This window comes from Chenopodium album, chromosome 8 (genome assembly GCF_948465745.1).
Source record: "Chenopodium album chromosome 8, dcCheAlbu1.1, whole genome shotgun sequence".
Classification (NCBI taxonomy): Eukaryota; Viridiplantae; Streptophyta; class Magnoliopsida; order Caryophyllales; family Amaranthaceae; genus Chenopodium; species Chenopodium album.
This window is the reverse complement of record NC_137841.1, coordinates 6,857,445-6,878,640: the sequence shown is the minus strand read 5'-3', so window position 1 is coordinate 6,878,640 and position 21,196 is coordinate 6,857,445. Positions and strand designations below refer to the sequence as shown.

Here is a 21,196-nt window from a genome sequence, read left to right as displayed (position 1 = left end):
AATGAAATCTTAAAGCCTTCTACCAAGTGTTGCCTTGCTTTTATGCTTGTTTGTTGTTAGACCTTTATAGATATTGTGTCTTACTTGCATATTAGCTCCCCTCCAACCCAACTTGATGCGCTAAGGACTCGTGGTTCGGACCCGCTTGTGCCTGCTTTGAAGTATCGACCGTCACAAGCCCCGACCACCCGCACTCCGTCGCCCAGATAGACGTGAGTGCTCCTGAGATTCCATTGCCCGCTTGTGTTGCTTTGTGCTCGCAAGCCCCTCTTCCGCTCAAGGCTAGCGTTCTTGCCGCCAAAAGGTTAGAGCGCGCCACACGTTTCGGGGTCCAAACTCCCGGACCGTGACAGTTGGTATCAGAGCCGAGGCTCAAACCTCGTCGCAAGCAACCCGTGTAGGCACCAAGGAGGGCTACACGAAGATGGAATTTGTTGAAGAAAGGCTCGCTTGGCTCGAGGAGAAGGCGGACAAATGGGCCGAGCTCCAAGTCATTATACACGAGCAAGCCGAGAAAATTGTGAAATTGATGGCTGACAGAGATGCCCTCCGCGAACAATTGCAATTTGTTCAAGGACAAGCCGACGAAGCACTTGAGAAATGTGCTACCTTGACGCGCACTGTGGGCAGAGATGCACTGGGTGTTGGTGTGGCGAAGATCAAGCTGCCCAAACCTCGCGACTACAGTGGCGCTAGAGACGCTAAAGAAGTTGATAACTTCCTCTTCGACATGGAGCAGTACTTCCGAATATGTCAACTGAGTGACGATCAGAAGGTGGATACTGCCATCATGTACTTGTCCGAAGATGCTAAGTTGTGGTGGCGCACCAAGCACGCAGACATCGAAGCAGGAAGGATCAAGATTGATACATGGGCTGAGTTCAAAGAGGAACTCAAAGAACAATTCTACCCCGTCAACACAGCATTTGTTGCACGGATGAAGTTGCAAGAGTGCCGCCAGAAGGGTTCTCTTCGCGACTATGTTAAGGAATACTCGGCGATAATGTTGGACATCACAGACATGAATGAGAAAGATCGGGTGTTCAACTTTGTCAACGTGTTAAAGGAATGGGCGCAGCGAGAGATATTAAGGCAGAATATTGATACCCTCGCTGCTGCTATGTGTGCTGCTGAGAGATTGATGGACTACTCAGTCGGGAAGGGTCGTCAATCCGAGAATGATTCAAGTGGGACGTCAACACGCTCTAAAGGGTACATTGAATGGCTCACGAGTATCGTCCAACACCATTAATACATATCATAGAAGAAGTGGAGGAGGTGATGCCCAGAGACAAACATCTACCCCCTCCCACAACTCAGGAAACTCAAGGGCCGGCGCATCCTCGGCAAACACAAGGGCGATAAACTGCATCCTTTGTCGAGGTCCACACAAATGGTGGGATTGCGAGCATAAAGAAGAACTTGACAAGATCCAAAAGAGATTGTCATCCATGTCCGTTCAGGAGGCCACAAAAGAGACTAGCAGCGATGAGGAGCCCACATACAGGATGGGTTCCATACGACGCCTGAGTGCTATGAGAATGATAGCACCTGAAGAAGAACCAGAAGTCCGATACCTTTCGGGAATGCGAGTGATGGAGCCGGAGAAGAAGACAACATCGAAGAAACAAGCTCGCACCAGAAACCCAGAGAAGCGGGAGATGAAGCCCATGGAGTTGGCAACATCCCAGATACACACCCGCCAAACCCAGAATCAGACACCAGGTTCGAAGCAAAGAGCGACGAGCCCAGAGACACCAAAGAAGAACCTCCCAAGAGAGAGGAAAAGTAGTGGTTGAGCAAACAACGCAAGGCCCGTGCAAGGGATTACAAAGAAAATGATCACCCAAGAGTCACCGGCCACAACTTGAAGCTCTCCACCACAGGCTCAAGGAAGCAGCTCCCCAACAGATGATCGTGGAAGCAGTTGTCCCCCAGAATTCAACAGATTCCACTCCCAGGAGAAAATTTAGAGATGAAGCTCTCAACAAGATGTTCGAGCCGAGCGACTCCAGAGACAAGCTCCTCTTCAACAAAGAAGATCCAGCTCAAGAGTCAGCAAAGATTCCAGAAGACAGCCGCACCAACGGCGCATCCAGAACTTGAGATAGTTTAGGGTTTTCTAATTTTGATTGTGACACTTGTAAGTCGACGAGGTCGTCGACAGCTTAAGTGGGGGAGAATGTTAGAATCCAACTCCTTTTGATGTATTTGATTCCCTTTAAGTGCTTTCCTAGAGTTTAGTTTATGCTTTCTTAGCTTGAGGTCCCATTATTGTGTTACTGTCAGATCAGTGTTCACTAGGGATTCTCCTTGTATGTCATTTAAAGCTCTTTAGAGGGCGAATGATTAATGAAATCTTAAAGCCTTCTACCAAGTGTTGCCTTGCTTTTATGCTTGTTTGTTGTTAGACCTTTATAGATATTGTGTCTTACTTGCATATTAGCTCCCCTCCAACCCAACTTGATGCGCTAAGGACTCGTGGTTCGGACCCGCTTGTGCCCGCTTTGAAGTATCGGCCGTCACAAGCCCCGACCACCCGCACTCCGTCGCCCAGATAGACGTGAGTGCTCCTGAGATTCCATTGCCCGCTTGTGTTGCTTTGTGCTCGCAAGCCCCTCTTCCGCTCAAGGCTAGCGTTCTTGCCGCCAAAAGGTTAGAGCGCGCCGCATGTTTCGGGGTCCAAACTCCCGGACCGTGACACCTAGCCACCCCTCTCCCCTCCACTGTCGGCGCTGACACCCCTAGTCAAGCCCCCTAAACCCTAAATTTAATTTATGCTCAAACCATCCTAAACCTAGATTTCGCGGGGTGGTGGAAAGGAGGGGGTTCGATTTCGTAGGTGGGGATGAGGAGGGGAGGTGGTTTCATGGGTGGAGTTAAGGAGGGGTAAAGTCATGAATGGGGCTGGGGAGAGGGCGGTTTCATGGGTGAGTTTGGGGTAGTCAATGCTAGAAAGGTATGTCGTTGCAAAAAAAAAAAAAAAAAAATATAGATTAAGGTATGACTTTGCAAAAAAAAAAAAAAAAAAAATAAAAAGATAAAAAAAAAGTTTCTTGCAAAAAATTTCTTATATAAAGGAAGGTTTTTTTACAAAATTTCCTTTATAAAATTATGTTACTTGAGCTTATTGTAAGACGACTTAGGGCTTGTTTTCATTGACTGAACTGAATTGAACTGAACTGAGCTGAACTAAACTGAGCTGAACTGAACTGAATATTTTATAAGTAAAGGAAATTAGGAGCTGGTGAACTGAATTAAACTAAACTGAACTGAACTAAATTGAAATGAGCTGAACTGAATTTCAACGTATGAGAACAGGCCCTTAAACGGTATACATGAAATTTGCTTTGATCGTAATTCTTACCATTGTTTATTAACTATTCATGCAAAATGTTTTAGCAATAAAATAGATAAATGAGTACAGAGTATTTTGCAAGATTAAGAATAAAAAAATCATGCACCAAATTGACTAATAAACTTGTAAATATTAAACCCCAAATCATACCAATTTCAGAAAGAAGCAAGGAAAAATGAATATGTATATAATCTGATAAAAAATTTCAAATTAAGCAAGAAATCTTTTCAAATAATAAATGCCTTAAAAACAATCGAAATTTTGAGACACCCAGAAAGTTCATACAACCAACTATGACGGTGATAGTCTGTCAATAATCTTGTCACAGTAACAGCAACTATAATCCCTTAGTTGCAAAGCAAAGTTTAAGCCACCTCCATTTGACTTCATAAAAACGTTAGCTTTTATTTGTACATTATATATAGCATTGCATTGTATTGTATTCATACGATTGATAATTAAGTTGTACTATTTAATAAGCTAATTATTATTCGAAGAGAGGTTTGATCGAACACGTACGAGCATTACGACGAACATGGAAGGATTGAAGAGAATGTCTATGATGGTGGTAGTGGTGTTAATGGTGTTGATTGCAAAGGAAGTTACTGCAACACAACATGTTGTGGGTGGAAGTGATGGTTGGGATGAGACTACAGATTATGATTCATGGGCTAAAAGCCAGACTTTCAAAGTTGGTGATACACTCGGTATGTTACTTACATACTCCGTCCTTTTTTTTTTTTTTTTTTTTTTTTCCCAGTTTTTTTGTCTAATATATGCGGGTTTGACACTTTAAGAGTGAGGAAGAAGGGTATGAGATCCCACCCTCAAAGTGTCTCTAGTGGGGTGTTTGAACCCCAAGCTCATGGCCGGAAAGTATACAATCCTTTCCACTAGAAAGAGGGGGACGGGGACCTTCCACTAGGGCCATTTGGGCTTGGGCTCTACCTTGGTAACTTATTGTAATTAATTAGTTAATAAACTTAAATAATCTTATTTCACTTATATAATATTAGGACGTGGTGATTAGTTTTGAGAGAGAGATGGAAGATTAAGATCCACCCCTCTAATATTTTTGACCAAGATCCGTAATTGCTACTAGACCAAGCTCACATCTTTTGATATGTATCAGACATTCGGATTGTATAGCCATTTGTTGTCTAGCTTCTAAGCTTAAATTTGGTTGTGTAAGGTATGATTCTTTGATAATACTACCTCTGTTTCATATTATTTGCAACGATTTGACATAAAGTAGAGAGAAAAAATGTCTAATAATTGCAAATAATATAAAACAAGGTTGTAGATGTTTTGAGACATTTGATATAAGGTTGTAGCCCCAGCTAATTTAAAAAAAAAAAAGTATATTGTTTTTTTTATACCTTTAATTTATCAAAAAATCAATATTTGAACTTATTATACTTTATTAAATAATTTTTAGTTCTTATTAATTTGTATCAGAACAATCAGTTTATTTCTAATATTTCCTTGAACTTATTTACATGATTTATTTTATTTTATTTATTTATTTGTTTATTTTATGCACTTATAGTCTCATAATACTTTTGGGGTTATAATCTCACATGACAATACTCACATGTAGTTATTCTAATGTGATGATACATCCTTATTTTCAGTAGACGCCTTGCTTTGAGCTTTGGCAATGACAAATTTGAATCTGTCATACTATTTTCACTAATGATTTTTTTTGTTTTTTCCAGTGTTTAAGTATACTCCTGGATTACATAGCGTGATGGAACTAGGGAGTGAAAGTGAGTACAAAAAGTGTGACACTAGCAACGCTGCCAACTCAATGAACGGGGGTAACGATGTTGTTAAGCTAGACAAAGTTGGCACTCGATTTTTCACTTGTGGAACTGCAGGGCATTGTGGTGCAGGAATGAAGCTCAAGGTAAACGTTGTCGGCGCAACTGGATCATCATCTTCCTCTTCGCCTTCATCTTCATCTTCATCTTCATCCTCGACTTCAGATGTGTCTAGTGCTTACCAAAGCCTCCTTCGTTACACCCCAATCATGGCATCACTTTCTCTAGCCATGACCTTTTTGCCAATGATTGTGCTGTGAAAGGGTTCTTTTTGAATGGAAGAGTTATTTTTTGAATATGATTAATTGATGTATGTAGTCTTGCCTTGGTTTATGTATGTAATTTTGTTATGTTTGCTATCTATTGACTTTGTTTGTAAGCTTGTAACAATATTCAAATTGTAGGAGGTACATACGTACAGTTAATGGAAAATAATCTATGTTACTCCAACACCCTGCTGTACAATACTTCGATATGACATGACATCCATTTATATAATGGCCTTATATGAAATTTTATAATATCTTAGAGTGTCGAAGGATCTGACACCATGCATGTCGGACATGATACCAAAATCCGAGTCTGAGCAACATAGAAAATAATGCATAAGGATAAATTTATCAGTAAATGTCGTATCCTTCATATAGAAAGTCCGCCCGCCAAAAAATTAAGTTTTGATGTTTGATTTTCATCTGTTCACATATTTTGTCACAATAGAGCTTGTGAGTTGTGAGAGCCACCCAATGTATAAATTGGTAATTTAAATCATTTTTAACTTAGGGCCTGTTTACATTTACTGCACTGAACTGATTGGAGCTGAACTGAATATTTTATGAGAGAGGAAAATTAAGAGCTGAACTGAACTGAACTAATTGGAGCTGAACTGAACTAATAAAAGCTGAACTGAACTGAACTGAAATTAAGTAAATGTGAACATGCCCTTAATTTACTCTTTCCTTAGTTAATGGAGTGCATCACACACGAAAAAAATGGAGGGAAAATGAAAGTCAAAAGCTAGAAACTTGACTTTTTGACCAAAATCCGTTATCAAATGGAGCCATTTTAAAATCAAAACTTATATAGAGGTATTAGTTTACAATTTTTTTTTTTTTTTTTTTTAAAAAAAAAAGTAAGGTACTAATTCACAAATTAACTTATAAACAAGGTACGGTCGTATTGAGTATTTTCTAACAATTTTGCTGAAATATTATGAAATAAAGCGAGTATATTATAGAAGGTTGCATCCAAAATTGCTAAACCAAGTTTCTCAAAAAAAAAAAAAAAATATTAAAAAAAAATAATAATAAAAATAAAATTGCTAAACCAAATGAGACTATTACCACATTTTGTCACCTTAACAAACCAAACATGTTGGTAAGACTCATAACTCAAGACTTGTTGGTCTTATATTTCTCTCTCTAGTTTTTAGAGAGAGATAGTTCCCTCTAGGGTTTTCCCATGGGAGGGTTTTTCCTAGTCTCTTTTGCTAGGGTTTTTTCTTTATTTTTTCTTCAATCCTTCCCTACTTTTCTTCATCTCCTTCATTCTTGATTTTTATTTGTGAATTTTGTACCGGTGGAATGCCCCAAAATCTCTTTAATTGCTTTCATTAAAAAGATCATCCTTAAGATGGTGTTCATGGTAGGGATTTTAATTACTTGTTTATTGAAGATTGAAGATCGAAGGTTTCGCAATTTCTACCGGAGTTTAGAAGACCACGGAAGGATATCCGTCCAAAAAATTATGCATCTGCAGATCTTATGCCGAATTAGAGCGAACTCACAGATTGTATTGCTTCGGATGAAGTTTTTTGTTAAGGCTATTATCAATCGATTCTGCGATGTTAATTTTAGGGTTTTATATGTTTTTGTTGGAATTTTAAATTTCTCAAAAATTGATTGTAAGTGCCATTTGGCTATTTTATAAATGAAATCTTTAATCTTCCCGTCAAAAAAAAAAAAAAAAAAAAAAAAAAACAAACCAACATGTTAATCAAATGGCAAAACTATACATTGATAAAAAAAAAAAAATTGTCTAATTAGTGTAATATTTTCGTACTTGGTAATAAGGTCAACAAGTGCGGTGTTCATTTTCTATGAAATTTTGTGAATTTATTACTCGTATCAAAATTTCCCCTTAGTTTGCAATTTTTGTTTATGAGTTATGACTAGCGCATAACATTACTAGTCATATTCGGGAGCTATTATATTGGCAACATAATGAAAAAAAGGAGTACACAACTATCTCCTATTTATAGGGGTATAAATAACCGCACATTATATATTTTTAAAAATAATAATAATAATTAAAAAAATCCTAATGAGGGCAAATAAATACTTCATAGTAATATTATTAGGAAAAATTTAGAGGCACATCATATTAATAGGGACATGTATCTAAGGTTGGAAGGATAATGATAATTTTATTTTCAAAAAAAAAAAAAAAAGAAAAAGAAAAAAAAAGAAAAAGAAAAAAAACTTGTATTTTCTCAAATCTCAATACATGAGAATAATGATGACCGTTGATATATACTTCCTCTGTCCGTAATTATTTGCTCCACTTTCCTCAACCCATGTGCACCATTTTTTGCCCAAAGCCTTAATAAAGTGGATTTATGGTTTGGGCCAAACAATTGGGGACGGAGGGAGTATAGATTAACAGTTAACGTATCGGGTAATTTTCCTCCAATATCTCTAGGAGTATTTTTTAGGGCCTTCTATTCAGCTTAATTTTAATTTAATTTCTAATTTTCTTCTCTTATAAAAGTTTATTTCAGCTCAATTCTGTTAACTTCAATTCAGCCTCAATCAAAACAGACCCTTAGTAGTACTCCCTCCATACTTGCTCCATTTTCTCCATGCGCGGATTTTTAGGAGAAATTGAAGTAAGTAATAAAATACTGAAGTAGTGGGGTAGGTGGAAGAATAAAAAATTGTAAAAATCAAAAGTAGGGGAGATATTTATAATTTATACTCTTACACAATTATTAACAGTTGCAATATTAACAGTCCATTGTTGCAATATTAACAGAACGGAGGAAGTATGATTTATATGGAATAAAGAAATCAATTAAATATTTTTGCTATTTCAAAAAAAAAAAAAAATTGTAAAAGCTTTCTAAGGAAATGAAGCAAGTATTTAAAAACGGCCGAAAGAGGAAAGTGGTGCAAGTATTTAAAAAGGCCGAAAGAGGAAAGTAGAACAAGTATTTAAAAACGGGGCCGAAAGAGAAAAGTAGAACAAGTATTTAAAAACGGGGCCAAAAGAGGACAATGGTGCAAGTATTAAAAACGGCCGAATGAAGAAAGTAGAGCAAGTATTTGAAAACGGAGGGAGTAGTCGTTTTACCGGTTACCACCGCTGAAATTCTCAATCACTTTTACGCCGCTCTTCTTCTCTCTCTCATTGAACGTTCTCTGAGTTCTCCATTGAAGCAGTTTCCGAGCTTCCTCTCCTCCATTGATTCTGCTTCTGAGGTATGACATTCGTTTTCTATTTTAAGTCATTGAATATCAAATTCACTATCTTTTGTCAAAAACAAAAAAAAAAAAATTCACTATCTAGGGTTTAATTTTAATTTAATTCACACTATCGTTAATTAAATTTAACTGGCAGTATACCCATTTCAGGTTTTTTCTGAGCTAACTCATTGAACTATTGATTGCAATTAACAAATTATTTAAAGATTATAACATCGTTCATATTTTTAATATGTTACATAGCTTTTGTCATTCTTGCTCTTCAATTTAAATTCCATGTAATGAAATGATTATGGTCTAATGAATTCTTTTCACAAATTGGTTCTCTGTTAATATTCTTGTCTTCTACAAGTATCCCATCAATAATTCGGAGCATGATGCTCAATTTCTACTTGTAAAATGTTGGAATTTTACTGGGTTTTGTTAATTTTAGGAGCTAACAGTTTTAAATATTTGTATTTTTTTAATGTATAATCCGATGGTCTAAATGACTAAATTAGTATGGTTGTTTATTGTGAATCGATAATGTATACGATATACTACTATTGTATGCTGTATTGGATGAATTTGAGAGCTAATTTTAAAGCAAATGATATGGTAGCTTACAGGTTAAATGGCAGCCACTACTACAAGCTCGATTTCAGTCTCCTCTTCCTCATCATTGAACTCAAGTTCTCGACGTTGCCTGTCCTCTTTGGTTCAGTCCCGACATTGTTCTTTTTTAAGGAACAATTTGACTTTGAATAAATCTTGTAAAGGACGTCGTAGTTTTCAAGTTGTGGCTGTGTCAATGGCCCCTGAAACTCAGGGGAGAGCCTCCTTTTTAGACCGGAAAGAGAGTGGATTTCTTCATTTTGTCAAGTACCATGGACTTGGTAATGACTTTATTTTGGTAAGCAATGCCCCCATATATTGATTGAATTGAATTATTTGTCATGATTTCTCTTGTTTGTGGAATTTTCTTGTTTAACTTTTCGGCCATTCACCTAGTTTGTTTGGGCTGAGTAGGTTGATAATAGAGACTCAACTGAGCCCAAGGTAACCCCTGAACAAGCAGTGAAGCTATGTGACCGGAATTTTGGAGTGGGAGCTGATGGCGTGATCTTTGCAATGCCTGGAACTAATGGCACTGATTATGCTATGAGGATTTTCAATTCTGATGGAAGTGAGCCAGAGGTGTGTATATCTTTGTGAACAGTATACTTATTGTACCAGTTTTATGAGGATGAAATGTGAGTTTTCATTTTGAAGGTTGGATCTTGTTTATATGATTGTATTCTCTATGGATTTCAAGTCTACTTTCTTTTTGTTGAAACTACTGTTACAACTTACAAGTTACTACGACAATGCACTTGTTTAAGTATAAACTCTGCAATTCTTTCAAAAAAAAAAAAAAAAAAAAAAAAAAAGAATTATAAACTTTGCAATAGAGGTCACCTATAAAAATTAACATTTCAGACTACATGGCGACATTTCTTGATTGACTGGATGCATATATTGTTATGGTTACCTATTGTAATTGCTCCAATCAAGTGTAATTTTTTAAAAAGTAAATGTTTTTTTAGTATTTCTTAACTGATCTTTTACTGAATTTTTATTTTTTTTAGATGTGTGGTAATGGAGTGAGATGCTTTGCTAGATTCATTGCCGAGCTCGAGAACTTACAAGGAAAACACAGGTAATTGCTTTTCGACCCAATCATTATCTTCTAACTCCATTAAATGATTAATGACTTTTCTTTCTCGCCTTATGATTTTACCTATTTGTAATGACTAGTTGTTAGTGATAAAAAATGCTTCACCTGTTAAAGCATTGATAGAGAACTATAGCTAGGTCTCTATACTCCCACCTGATCTGAGCTTGGAACTGCTATGAAACTTGACTGAAGATACATACTTCACCTTTTACACCATCAAGCCCTCCCCTGCCTGTGCATGTCAATCTTTATTTCATGTATATGAGTAATTGTAAATAATTCTATACTAGTAATGCATTTTAGTTGTTGAACTTCATTGGCTGTAACATATCCTATCTTAATTCATGTACATTTCCTATTGTCTTCGTGAGATTTTAGAAATGGCTTGCTCCTAAAAGAACCACTCATTGATTAATTGTCATAGTATAACCATCCCATAGGCTCCCTGTCTTTTTCGGTTTCAATCAGCCAGTTCAAATACTGAAAAATTGACCAGACTATGTCTTGTATGGCTAAAGCAACTGGTTAGCAATGATGCTTTGTACTTTTGGATAAGCAGGAACTGTTGTGCACTGTTAGTGTAAATGTTGTTCCTCTTGTGTAATTATGAACTGTACTTGTACAAATTGGAAACATAGCTTAACACTGTTATTAAAACCCTTTTTTTTTTGGTGTTTATTTATTTTGATTCTTTTGGGTGTTTTCTAAGACTTAACAAGTCAACAGGGCGTTTTCCAATTTTTGCTATGTTTGGCATGAAATGGCATCTCCAACACTTTTTTAAAAAACAGTTTTACCTTGACGAGTCATCAGCTGATTGTCTTTGAAAAAGAAAAACTTTAAAAAGAAATGGTGGTTAGACTCTTTCTTCATCATGCAAGGAAGATCCAGAACAATTTGGGATAATACATGGACTTTCTTCTAAAGAATTTGAACAGACTTTTTTCCTTTTTCTTTTCCCAAGTGAGGAGAAAAAGAGAGGGAGGGGGAATACAGAAACCATTAATTTATGGACAGCTCATTGTGTTCTCTTTTGTGGTTGCCAAAACTCTTGTCTATCAATAATCAGTTTGATCTTTATTTTGCCTCCCTAATTAACTATGTGTCATGTTCTATGCTATGCTGTTCAGTTTCACAGTCCATACTGGTGCTGGTTTGATTGTACCTGAGATTCAAGATGATGGAAAGGTACATAATTTAGCCTCTAGCCCCTTTTGGTGTTTTATAGGGTAGGTGTACTATTATTCGGTTGCCTTTGCAGCTTAATCTTCACCGCGTGTTAAATACCACTATCTTTCCCTTCCTTAGCCTTATATGTACGACTGTACATAGCAAAAAGTAGTGTAAAAAGTTGATTGAATAATTTCGTGCTCCCTTTTGGCAATCACTACTTTCATCATACTACAATTGCCCCGTACCCCACAATTCTCTCATATAAGAGTTGGTTCATTTCTAAGCATGCGGGATGCTCTTTTTTTTTTTTTTTTTTTTTGCCTTTATGTAGTTGCACATGGGCTGTTAGAGGAGAAAATTATATCATTTAACTATTTAAGTAACAGGGCAATCTCAATGGAACAACCGGACAACCATATTAGGAATATGGGGCAATCTTAGTGAGATGGAGTCATGGAAGGAGTACAAAGTATTATGATTTTTGGAGATAAAAGTCTATGTTTCTGCTTATATGCTGTCACCTTATCCATTTTACGACATTGTTTTGTGTGTCAGGTTAAAGTCGATATGGGTGAACCAGTGCTTAGAGCAGCTGATGTACCTACAAAACTGCCTGCAAACAAGGAATCTTCTGCTGTTAAATCAGATCTAGTGGTTGACGGAGAAACCTGGAGCGTCACCTGTGTGAGCATGGGGAATCCACACTGTGTTACTTTTGGTAGAAAAGGAGAGCAGGTATAATTTTGTCCGTCTTGTTTAATAACTTCTTTTGATTAGGGATTGTGTAGGCTAATACTGATAGATTCCAATCTGTAGAAGAGGTCAACATATAGAATATGTTATTTCATGATTAGCTGAAAGTTCAGAGTCTGGAATCTGGTCTAGTTAGGTGTTAGGTCCTTATGGTTAACCATTTCTCTTTGTAACCAAGCAGAATCTGGTGGTTGATCAAATACAATTGGCTGACATTGGACCGAAATTTGAGCACCATGATGTGTTTCCAGCTCGAACAAACACTGGTCAGTTTTTAATTCTGATAAATGATGATGTGATGTAAAAAATAACTGTACATTTTATGTGTTAATCTTGTAATGACATTTATTCTCCATGTTTCCCTGATAGTTATAATACTCTTTCTTCTCATGAGTATGTTGACATTAGAGGCGATTTCTGTGTGCCAAAAAGATTTTATGATAGCATCCATTGTTTATCCAATCTGAACTGGAACAAGTAGTTAGTGATTTTGAAAGCTTGTGCCTTGCTTCTTCAAAAAAGCGCCCCCCCCCCCCCCCCCCCCAAAATATTTCCGTGTTTGGACATCCATTAATATTTGACATATTCTTCATTGTGCTTCTTATCTTCTGTTAATTTTCCCCTGAAATCATTTACAAGCATAGATGGCTAGCAGAAAATTTTGAACTCCAGCCTGGCAAAGTCCTGTACAAAGTTGAAGTCCCACTTTGGTTTCTGCAACAATGGAAATTTAGATTCTAACACCTCTCCTCTCCACCTCTCCCCCCCCCCCCCCCCCCCAAGAAAAGAATTTTGCATATTATCATTATGGGATCAATCAGTGACTCTTTGAACAATCTGGTGACGATTGTCTTTCTCCAGTATGGATGTATTTGTATGTATGTTCTTGTACTCAATGAACGAAAACCTATCTCACCAATTCGGCAATCTATATTTTTGGCTGTCTGAAGTCCAAGATGTTAACATTATGAAGTACTATCTATTTGTTTTGTAAATTAAGCAAAAATAGTGGGATCTTGCATGCGGATATATCTACAGATCTACTTCAACATGATGTTGCTTTTGCCTTTCTGATTAATACACTATTACACTTTCCTGCGGAACATATAGAATAATAGATACACCAGACTGTCTGAATTTATCCATTGGCAGTTTGATACCTTTGAATCTTTCCGTTTATCTCAAAAAAGGCTCTATTGAAGTGCAGTCCGTGTTCTTTGTTGATTTTTTCTTTCATTAGGTAAAATGAACTTTACTTGTGTGAAATGCAGACTTTTATCATAGGATAATATATATATTTTTTATTCTGGGAGAAGGGGTGGGGGGGGGGGGGGGGGGGGTATAACTACTACAAATTTATTATACCAGTTTATGAATTATGATATACTGGTCATGAATTGTGGTATTATGGATATCTGAACTTATTATTCCTTTTTAGTTTTGGAAACATTTCAGTAAATCATACACTGATTCTTATTGAAAGTCTCTTTCATCGATAGCTTAAGGATCATGAATTTTCCTGAAAACTGTATTGATCTTGCAGAGTTTGTTCAAGTTTTCTCTCGGTCACACCTGAAGATGCGTGTATGGGAACGCGGTGCAGGTTTGATTTTATTTGAAAGTCTTTTTAATGATATTCTTATTGAAAGTCTTTTAAGAGTATAAAATTATATTATTTTTTTTCTTTCCCTTTTTCTAAATTACTTTGTATATTTATATACATATTTACTTATCTTAATTGGGCTGTTCCTCATCCTTGTTGACTCCAATTACTTGGTTGTGCACTTGTGCAGGGGCTACTTTAGCTTGTGGAACAGGAGCTTGTGCAGTTGTCGTTGCTGCAGTGCTCGAGGGTCGATCTGAGAGGGTGAGTACTGCTTAGTATTTAATGTTTTTTGTGATGCTCCCTGATAGCCAAACAATGTTCATATTCCTCTCTGAATTGCTTTCCGTTTCTTCAATCTTCATTGCCTTTACTGTTTGATATTGCTACTGTTATTGAATATGTATTTATTTATTTATTTTATTTTGGGGGATTAGAATTGCACTGTTGACCTTCCTGGAGGTCCATTGGAGATTGAATGGAGGGAGGCAGATAACCGTATATACATGACCGGCCCAGCTGAAGTAGTGTTTTATGGATCAGTACCACTATAATTTCCTCTGAAGCATCTTTCAGCTTTTGCTTTGCCAACTTTCTGCACTTCTATCGAGCATTCGAAAGGCGGGATTGATTGTTATTCAATTATTGTGCTGTAAACTAACCGTACTTGATGCAAGTGCAGCAGCTTGTACTCTTGTAGACTCATTTTTGAATCGCTTTGTAGCAAACATGGTTTTTCATCTTAGGAAAAGTTGATTCAAGGCATCGGGATTGTTATTTGCTAGGTTAGATTATTTGTAATCCTCTTTGGTGTTGGAATTATTTGTATGACCCAGAGATTGTATTATTGTAAGCAGTAGTGAATTCATAAAAACCAAACATCTGTTCTTCCTCTTGGATCATCTGAATAAATACATCCATTTATTATTTTCATAGCTGCATTTTAATCACATAAAGTCGTTATATTGCTGATATGTTGATTCAAATACAAATACAATTATTTAAGTAAAACAATAAAAATGAGAAGTCTTGTCTGCATCGTTTCAGCTTCTGCACCTTAGCCCATGCTACATTGCTGCCTACATTACTATAATAAGTTAAGAACATCATATTCAATTCAACGAGAGACTGAAAAATCTCACTGCTACTTCCTACCCTCTGCCAATGTTGAATTTCCTCAATAAGCCGTCATAATAATTTTCCTAATTATCAAAATTTGCCAAAACAAATGTAATATTACATCATAATTAAGAAATGAAAGTTAATGTACATATACTCCGTATGCCCGTGTGACAAGAGTCACTTAAGAAAAGAGTATCTAGCCACACCGTGTCCCCGTGTGGCAGGAGTTACTTGATTAGGGATCGGTCAGGAGTTACTCAGTCGGTCAGAGATTACTCGGTCAAAGGTTTTCCGTCAAAGGCTTAGCGTGTGTCAGCCGGCCACATAGAAAACAGTTGATTATCGATATGGCTTTCTCTACTGAAACAAGTGGCCACATTACATGTAATTAGGTTACATCTTGAAACCATATTATATAGGTGCATGCATATGCTTATAAGTTAGCCACCGTCCCTTTTATTATTCAAAGTCCCAAAACACATATGGCCCATATAGGTTATATACTTGTATATTTTAATATTAACAAATAATTTTTTTTTTTTTAGTATCATGATAAACTTTGTAGAATTCTTTTAATTGATCTTATATTATACAAGTAGATAAAGACTCTTGAGACCTAAAAACAATCAAGTAGATAAATAAAAAATAAAAAGAACAAAAGTTTTATAAACATATTACTCCGTACAATTTTCCTATATACACAAAACTACCAGAAAAAAATGTATCCACAATAATACTTGCAAAAAAAAAATCCAAGATGGCAGAAAATAATTGTGTTTGGCTTATACTGCTAATTCTTGTAGTGGCTATTCCTGGAGTTTATTTCTTTGTAAAATATCATGATAAGCTTCATAAACCCAACTCCATTACAAACAATATCAACTTTAATGCCACAGTATCTCTAGATGGAGATGGGGATTTCACTACAATCTCAGAGGCTATCCTCTCTGCTCCATCATACGCCTCGTCGCGGTTCTACATTCGGGTTTGCTCTGGTGTGTACAATGAAGTTGTGATCGTACCTCAAAGCAAGACTAACATTGCATTAGTTGGGGATGGAGCAGAAGTCACCAAAATAACAGCTAGTCGTCGGATTTCTGAATTTTCAACTTCAGAAACTGCCACCTTCAGTGAGTATATGTATATCAGTTTATTGCTGTTCATCCTGTTTTTTAATTGTGATTATTTCCTAGTAACAATAGATGAATTTATCGTGTTTTCATTGATATCGAGTTTGTGATATTAGTATAAAAATGCTCAGATTCAACAGAAAAAAAAGGTAGCAATTAGCAGTTTTCTATGTTCTGTATGCTGAAGAATCTGATGCACTTCACAAAAATATGCTAATGTCTTCTGTCACAGCAGCCTCCTTTAATTCGTAAAGCATATTAAATTCATTATATGGGTTTCAATCAAATTGATTTTGTTATGTAATACACGAAACGGAAGCTGCATTGACAAGTCTTCTGATTCTAGCAGGATTACTTTTTTACTAGTTGAAAGCCAATTTCATATGCTGCATAACATAACTTTTTATTTTCGAGTAAAGATGTTATATACTTTATACAATTCATTATATGTTGTAATGAGCTGTAATTTAGCATACTTTATAATATGATATGTATGATTGTGTTTGTCTCCTTTGTCAATTTGTTGACGCCCGTGTTAATATGATCTTGTACATGGAAATGCAGCTGTTTTAGGTGATGGATTCATGGCACAAGACATAGCTTTTGAGAACAATGCAGGAAGTGAGAGTGGACAAGCAGTAGCGCTTTTGTGTTCAGCAAACCACGCGATTTTTTACAGATGTAAAATCCTAGGGTACCATGACACTCTGTATGCTAAACAAGGTAGTCAATTCTATAGAGAGTGTGACATCTATGGAACAGTTGATTTCATCTTCGGATTTGCAACTGCAGTTTTTCAGAAATGCAACCTCTATGGCCGTGTATCAGAATATCTGATAGTAACGTACACAGCACAGGGAAGACAGTCCTTGGATCAGAATTCAGGATTCACACTGCAGGGCTGCAGCTTTACATTAGCACCCGAGGATGGGTTAAGGACCAACATAAGCGGATTCCTAGGTAGACCGTGGTTTCCTTACTCGACTGTCATGGTAATGGAATCGTTCTTGGATAGGTTAATCAGTCCTTCAGGGTGGGAAAAGTGGCCTAATACAACTAATTCGAATGCAATCTACCTCGAGTACAGAAACTGGGGACCGGGCGCTGATACAAGCAGGAGGGTAAAATGGTCAGGTTATAAGGTGGTAGAGGATGCAAGTGAGGCATTGCCATACACTACTTCTCAGTTGATCCAAGGAAATGAATGGATCCCTGCAACAAAGGTTCCATATGATAGTGAATTTCTGTCATCATATTAACAGAACAATGCATAATTTTACTGTTAGTCTAACACTCTAACTTATTGATCTACTTCTGTCAAAGAAGGCAAAATTATATAGTAGTAGGTAAATTTTTTTTTTTTTTTTTTTTTTTTGAACCATAGTAGTAGGTAAATTTTACTCATAGGTCAATATACAATTATTAGGTAGTGGGTAATTAGTTAGGCTTTGTATTGTTTCTTTGTTAAAAAAGGCAAAGTAAAAAAAAAAAAATCAATTTTTTTGTAATTGTTTACAATTAATGTGCCACACCATTTATCTTCATTGGAAAATTTCATTGGGAATTTTGATTGGGGTTTATTGACACCATTGATGTATGAATTCTAAGTTAAGGAAAATCGGACTACTTCTTATGTCCCAAAATAATTGTCACATTTGACTTTTTAAGGTAATTTATTTTTTGTTTCCTTTTTATTTTCATTTTGAATTTTGAGTGTATTTTGAACTTATATACTAGTAAATATAAAAAAAACATTAAATAGAATCTTGTTAAATCGGTTACGTGATATATCTTTAACAAATCAAAGTTTAACAATATCTATTACTCCGTAAGAAGGAATGCATTTTTGACCATTCAAAGATTTGATGTATACCAGGCATTCAGGCAACAATGGACAAAAAATTACTAACTACTTTAGCTTAATTTCACTTCAATTCAGCTCCTAATTTCCTTCTCTCATAAAATATTCGGTTCAGTTTAATTTTGCTCCAATCACCAGTTCAGCTCAGTTTAATAAATGTGAACATGCCCACAGTAAAATCATACAATAATTAAAGACTCATACCACTACAATCACACAAGGAATACACTGAAACTTTATACATTTATATTTGCTACTCACCTCCTCCTTCTACCTCTTTAGAATTGTCCCATCCCTAATCAGTTCAACTTTATTAAAAGTTACTATGATATTAAGTGGACCAGTCAAAACACTACTAGAAAAAATTTGAGAGTGTTTGGCAAAGTAGCGATTCTAGTAGCGATTAGCGATAGAGGTAGCGTTTAGGTAGCTTTTCTCGAACGTTAAAAATAGTATCGTTTAGAAGTAGTGGGTAGCGTTTGACAATTTTTTTTAATTACTTTTTAAACAATATTTATATGAATTTTGATATATTTTAGTATTGCAACCGCTACTTTTACCAAACACTCATACCATCAACCGTTACTTTGACGGCTAACCTCTACCCACTACTAATTGACTGCTACCTTAACAGCTACCCGCTACTCGACCGCTAAAAGCTATCCACTATCGCTACTTTTGCCAAACAGGACCTTAAGCAAATGTTTGGTAAACGAAGTAAAAATTCACTTGAAATTTTTGGGAATTTAATAGCTTATTTTAAATTCATGGGATTTTTCTAAGTTGTTTGGTTTGCAATGTGGGAAATTTTTCCATAAGAATTTCTAATTACCTAGGAGGAGTTAGGTAATTAAATTTCTACATTGCGTGGGAAGTGAAAATTCCTATGATTTTCTACTTCCCCCATTCTACCATTTTTTTTATCAACCAAATGATTTTTTAATTCCCACATTTTCTAATGTTAACCAAACAACACCTTAGGCCTTGTTTGGTTGACAAAAAAATTCATGGGATTTTTTATTTCTTAGGAAATGGATTTATACATGTTTGTTTGGTTGACAATAATGTAGGAATTGAAACTTCCTAGGAAGTTCCACTTCCCACAAAATGAAGGAATTAACTTACCTAGTCACACCTAGGTAAGTGGAACTTCCCATGAGAAGTAAAAATTCCCACATCCAATCAAACAGTTTTTGGAAATTCCTTGGAATTACAATTTCATAGGAATTGAGATTTCATGGGAAGTTCTACTTCCCACATCCAACCAAATAAGGCCTCAGTTTTCATAATAACAGAAGTAGTAAAGAGATTTGTGAGCACCATGTTAACTTAATAAAACGTGACATCTTATACTCAATACAAAACCAAAGAAATCCATTATACTTCCTCCGTAACGCATTATGTGCAACAAACCTTGTTGCACGTTTCCCAATACAAAATTTGTTAATGGTTAATTAACAAAGTGAAAGGGTGTGTGATTAAGATAGGAGAGAGAAGTGGGATAATTAACCAATCAAGGTCACCGCCCACCACTTCCAACTACCATGGCTTCTCCCCAACACCACCCACCAGCCACCAGCAGCAAAATCCACCACCAGCAACATCCACCCACTCCCCCGAACCACCACCACCCTATCCCATGACTCCCTCTCACCACCGCAACCAAAAACCAAGATCTGAAACCACTGCAACCAAAAACTAAGAACAGAAACCGACACAATCAAGATCTGAAACCACCTCAACCAAGTTCACCCAGTTCGCAACCACCACAAAACCACCCTTTACACACTCTCTCACCACCGCAAACCCTAATCAATTTCAATTTCGAGGAGGATCGGCGACTATATCATGGAATATGAGGTTGGTGACTCGATCGGCGGTGATTTCCGAGCGAAGTGAGGAAATAAAGAAGCAATGTTAGGGTTTGGGTGGTTGGGATTGGGGTTTTTCTCGGGATCTCGGCGCGGCAGGGGCAGGTTTGGGCGACAGAGGCGACTTGGGTGGGGAATTTCGCGGCGACATGGAGGGGAGGAGCTAGGGGGATTCGGGGTTGTGGCTGGGTGGATTCGGGCCGTTGCTGTGAGAGAAGAGAGAGAAAAGTGGTGGTGGTGGTGGTGGCTGTGAGAGAAGAGAGAGAAAAGTGGTGGTGGTGGTGGTGGCGGCGACGAGGCAGGTGAGAGAAAAGTTGGTGATAATGGTGGTTGATGTGGTTGTGAGGGAGGAGAGAGATTGGGATGGGTTTAGATAATTGATTAATTAATTTTGATTAATATGTTAATAACATATAATCTTAATCATTTAATATGTGTTAGTAAAGTTAACTAAGGGTATATTGGTAATTTTATGTAAAAAAAATTATTCCATCCGTTTCAGAATGATGTTCCTGTTTCGTAAATCGATGCAAATTTTTACCGATCTTTGACCGTAAATATCTTTAATCTCACACTAGCAAAAATTATAAAAGTTAGATATTAATAATCTACTCACCAAGACGAATCAAATTAGATCCCACATGACTATATTTGTTCTTATCGATTAAGAGAAATTTAGAAGATTTTCTCTTTTTTAAAAAAGTCAAAGATTCCAAACAAGAACATCATTGTGGAACGGAGGGAGTACTTAGGGCCTGTTCTCTTACGTTGAAATTCAATTCAGTTCAGTTCAGTTCAGCTCAATTCAGCTCAGTTCAGCCCAGTTCAACTCAGTTCAGTTCATCTCCTAATTTCCTTCTCTTATAAAATATTCATTTCAGTTCAGTTCAGTTCATCTCCTAATTTCCGTCTCTTATAAAATATTCAGTTCAGTTCAGTTCAGCTCAGTTCAGCTCAGTTCAGTTCAGCTCAATTCAGTTCAGCTGAGTTCAGCCAATGAGAACAGACCCTTAAGAACAAAGTTTTAGATTGTTGCAGATAATGTGTAACATTCATTTTTGAAAAATATTGCACATAATACATAATGGAGGAAGTAGATAAAATCAAGAATTACGCTCGGATCAAACACTAGTTACCATCTCGCCAAGGTCCTTTCCCTTATGGGTAAGCAAAAGTAGAGGGCTAAAACGGCAAATGCCCAAATTCCCGCTCTAAAACTCTGCCACGTAAAACTTGCAATACACAGCAGTGTCAATTGAAATGTCACTCAAAACAAAAACCAAATCAAATATTCAATTCAGTAATTCACCTCCATCTTCATTCTTCA

The 21,196-nt window shown here is 36.6% G+C and overlaps 3 protein-coding genes and 1 pseudogene across 5 annotated transcripts; all 4 read left to right on the top strand.

The window, feature by feature from the left end:
• The first annotated feature begins 424 nt into the window (after nucleotides 1–424).
• Nucleotides 425–1,252, top strand: LOC145642689 (uncharacterized). Its single transcript, XM_081693861.1, has one exon. The coding sequence runs from the start codon at nucleotides 425–427 to the stop codon at nucleotides 1,250–1,252; it is 828 nt and encodes a 275-aa protein (XP_081549987.1).
• A 2,568-nt stretch (nucleotides 1,253–3,820) lies between these two features.
• Nucleotides 3,821–5,486, top strand: LOC145555757 (basic blue protein-like). Its single transcript, XM_081617483.1, has 2 exons — nucleotides 3,821–4,065; nucleotides 5,077–5,486. The coding sequence occupies exons 1-2, from the start codon at nucleotides 3,894–3,896 to the stop codon at nucleotides 5,439–5,441; spliced, it is 537 nt and encodes a 178-aa protein (XP_081473609.1). The 5' UTR covers nucleotides 3,821–3,893; the 3' UTR covers nucleotides 5,442–5,486.
• Nucleotides 5,487–8,518: 3,032 nt separating this feature from the next.
• Nucleotides 8,519–14,818, top strand: LOC145641678 (diaminopimelate epimerase, chloroplastic-like). Of its 2 annotated transcripts, none has more exons than XM_081692585.1 (10): nucleotides 8,519–8,657; nucleotides 9,269–9,552; nucleotides 9,669–9,836; nucleotides 10,268–10,338; nucleotides 11,487–11,544; nucleotides 12,085–12,264; nucleotides 12,464–12,548; nucleotides 13,826–13,885; nucleotides 14,076–14,149; nucleotides 14,323–14,818. In XM_081692585.1, the coding sequence occupies exons 2-10, from the start codon at nucleotides 9,274–9,276 to the stop codon at nucleotides 14,437–14,439; spliced, it is 1,092 nt and encodes a 363-aa protein (XP_081548711.1). In that variant the 5' UTR covers nucleotides 8,519–8,657; nucleotides 9,269–9,273; the 3' UTR covers nucleotides 14,440–14,818. The 2 variants fall into 2 exon arrangements, with proteins under 2 accessions (XP_081548711.1, XP_081548712.1); XM_081692586.1 differs by having other exon boundaries at nucleotides 9,262–9,552.
• Nucleotides 14,819–15,764: 946 nt separating this feature from the next.
• On the top strand, nucleotides 15,765–17,768 carry LOC145642687 (pectinesterase pseudogene; annotated as a pseudogene). The gene is made up of 2 exons (XR_014115712.1): nucleotides 15,765–16,137; nucleotides 16,702–17,768. The product of XR_014115712.1 is annotated as a pectinesterase pseudogene (transcript).
• Nucleotides 17,769–21,196: the final 3,428 nt, after the last annotated feature.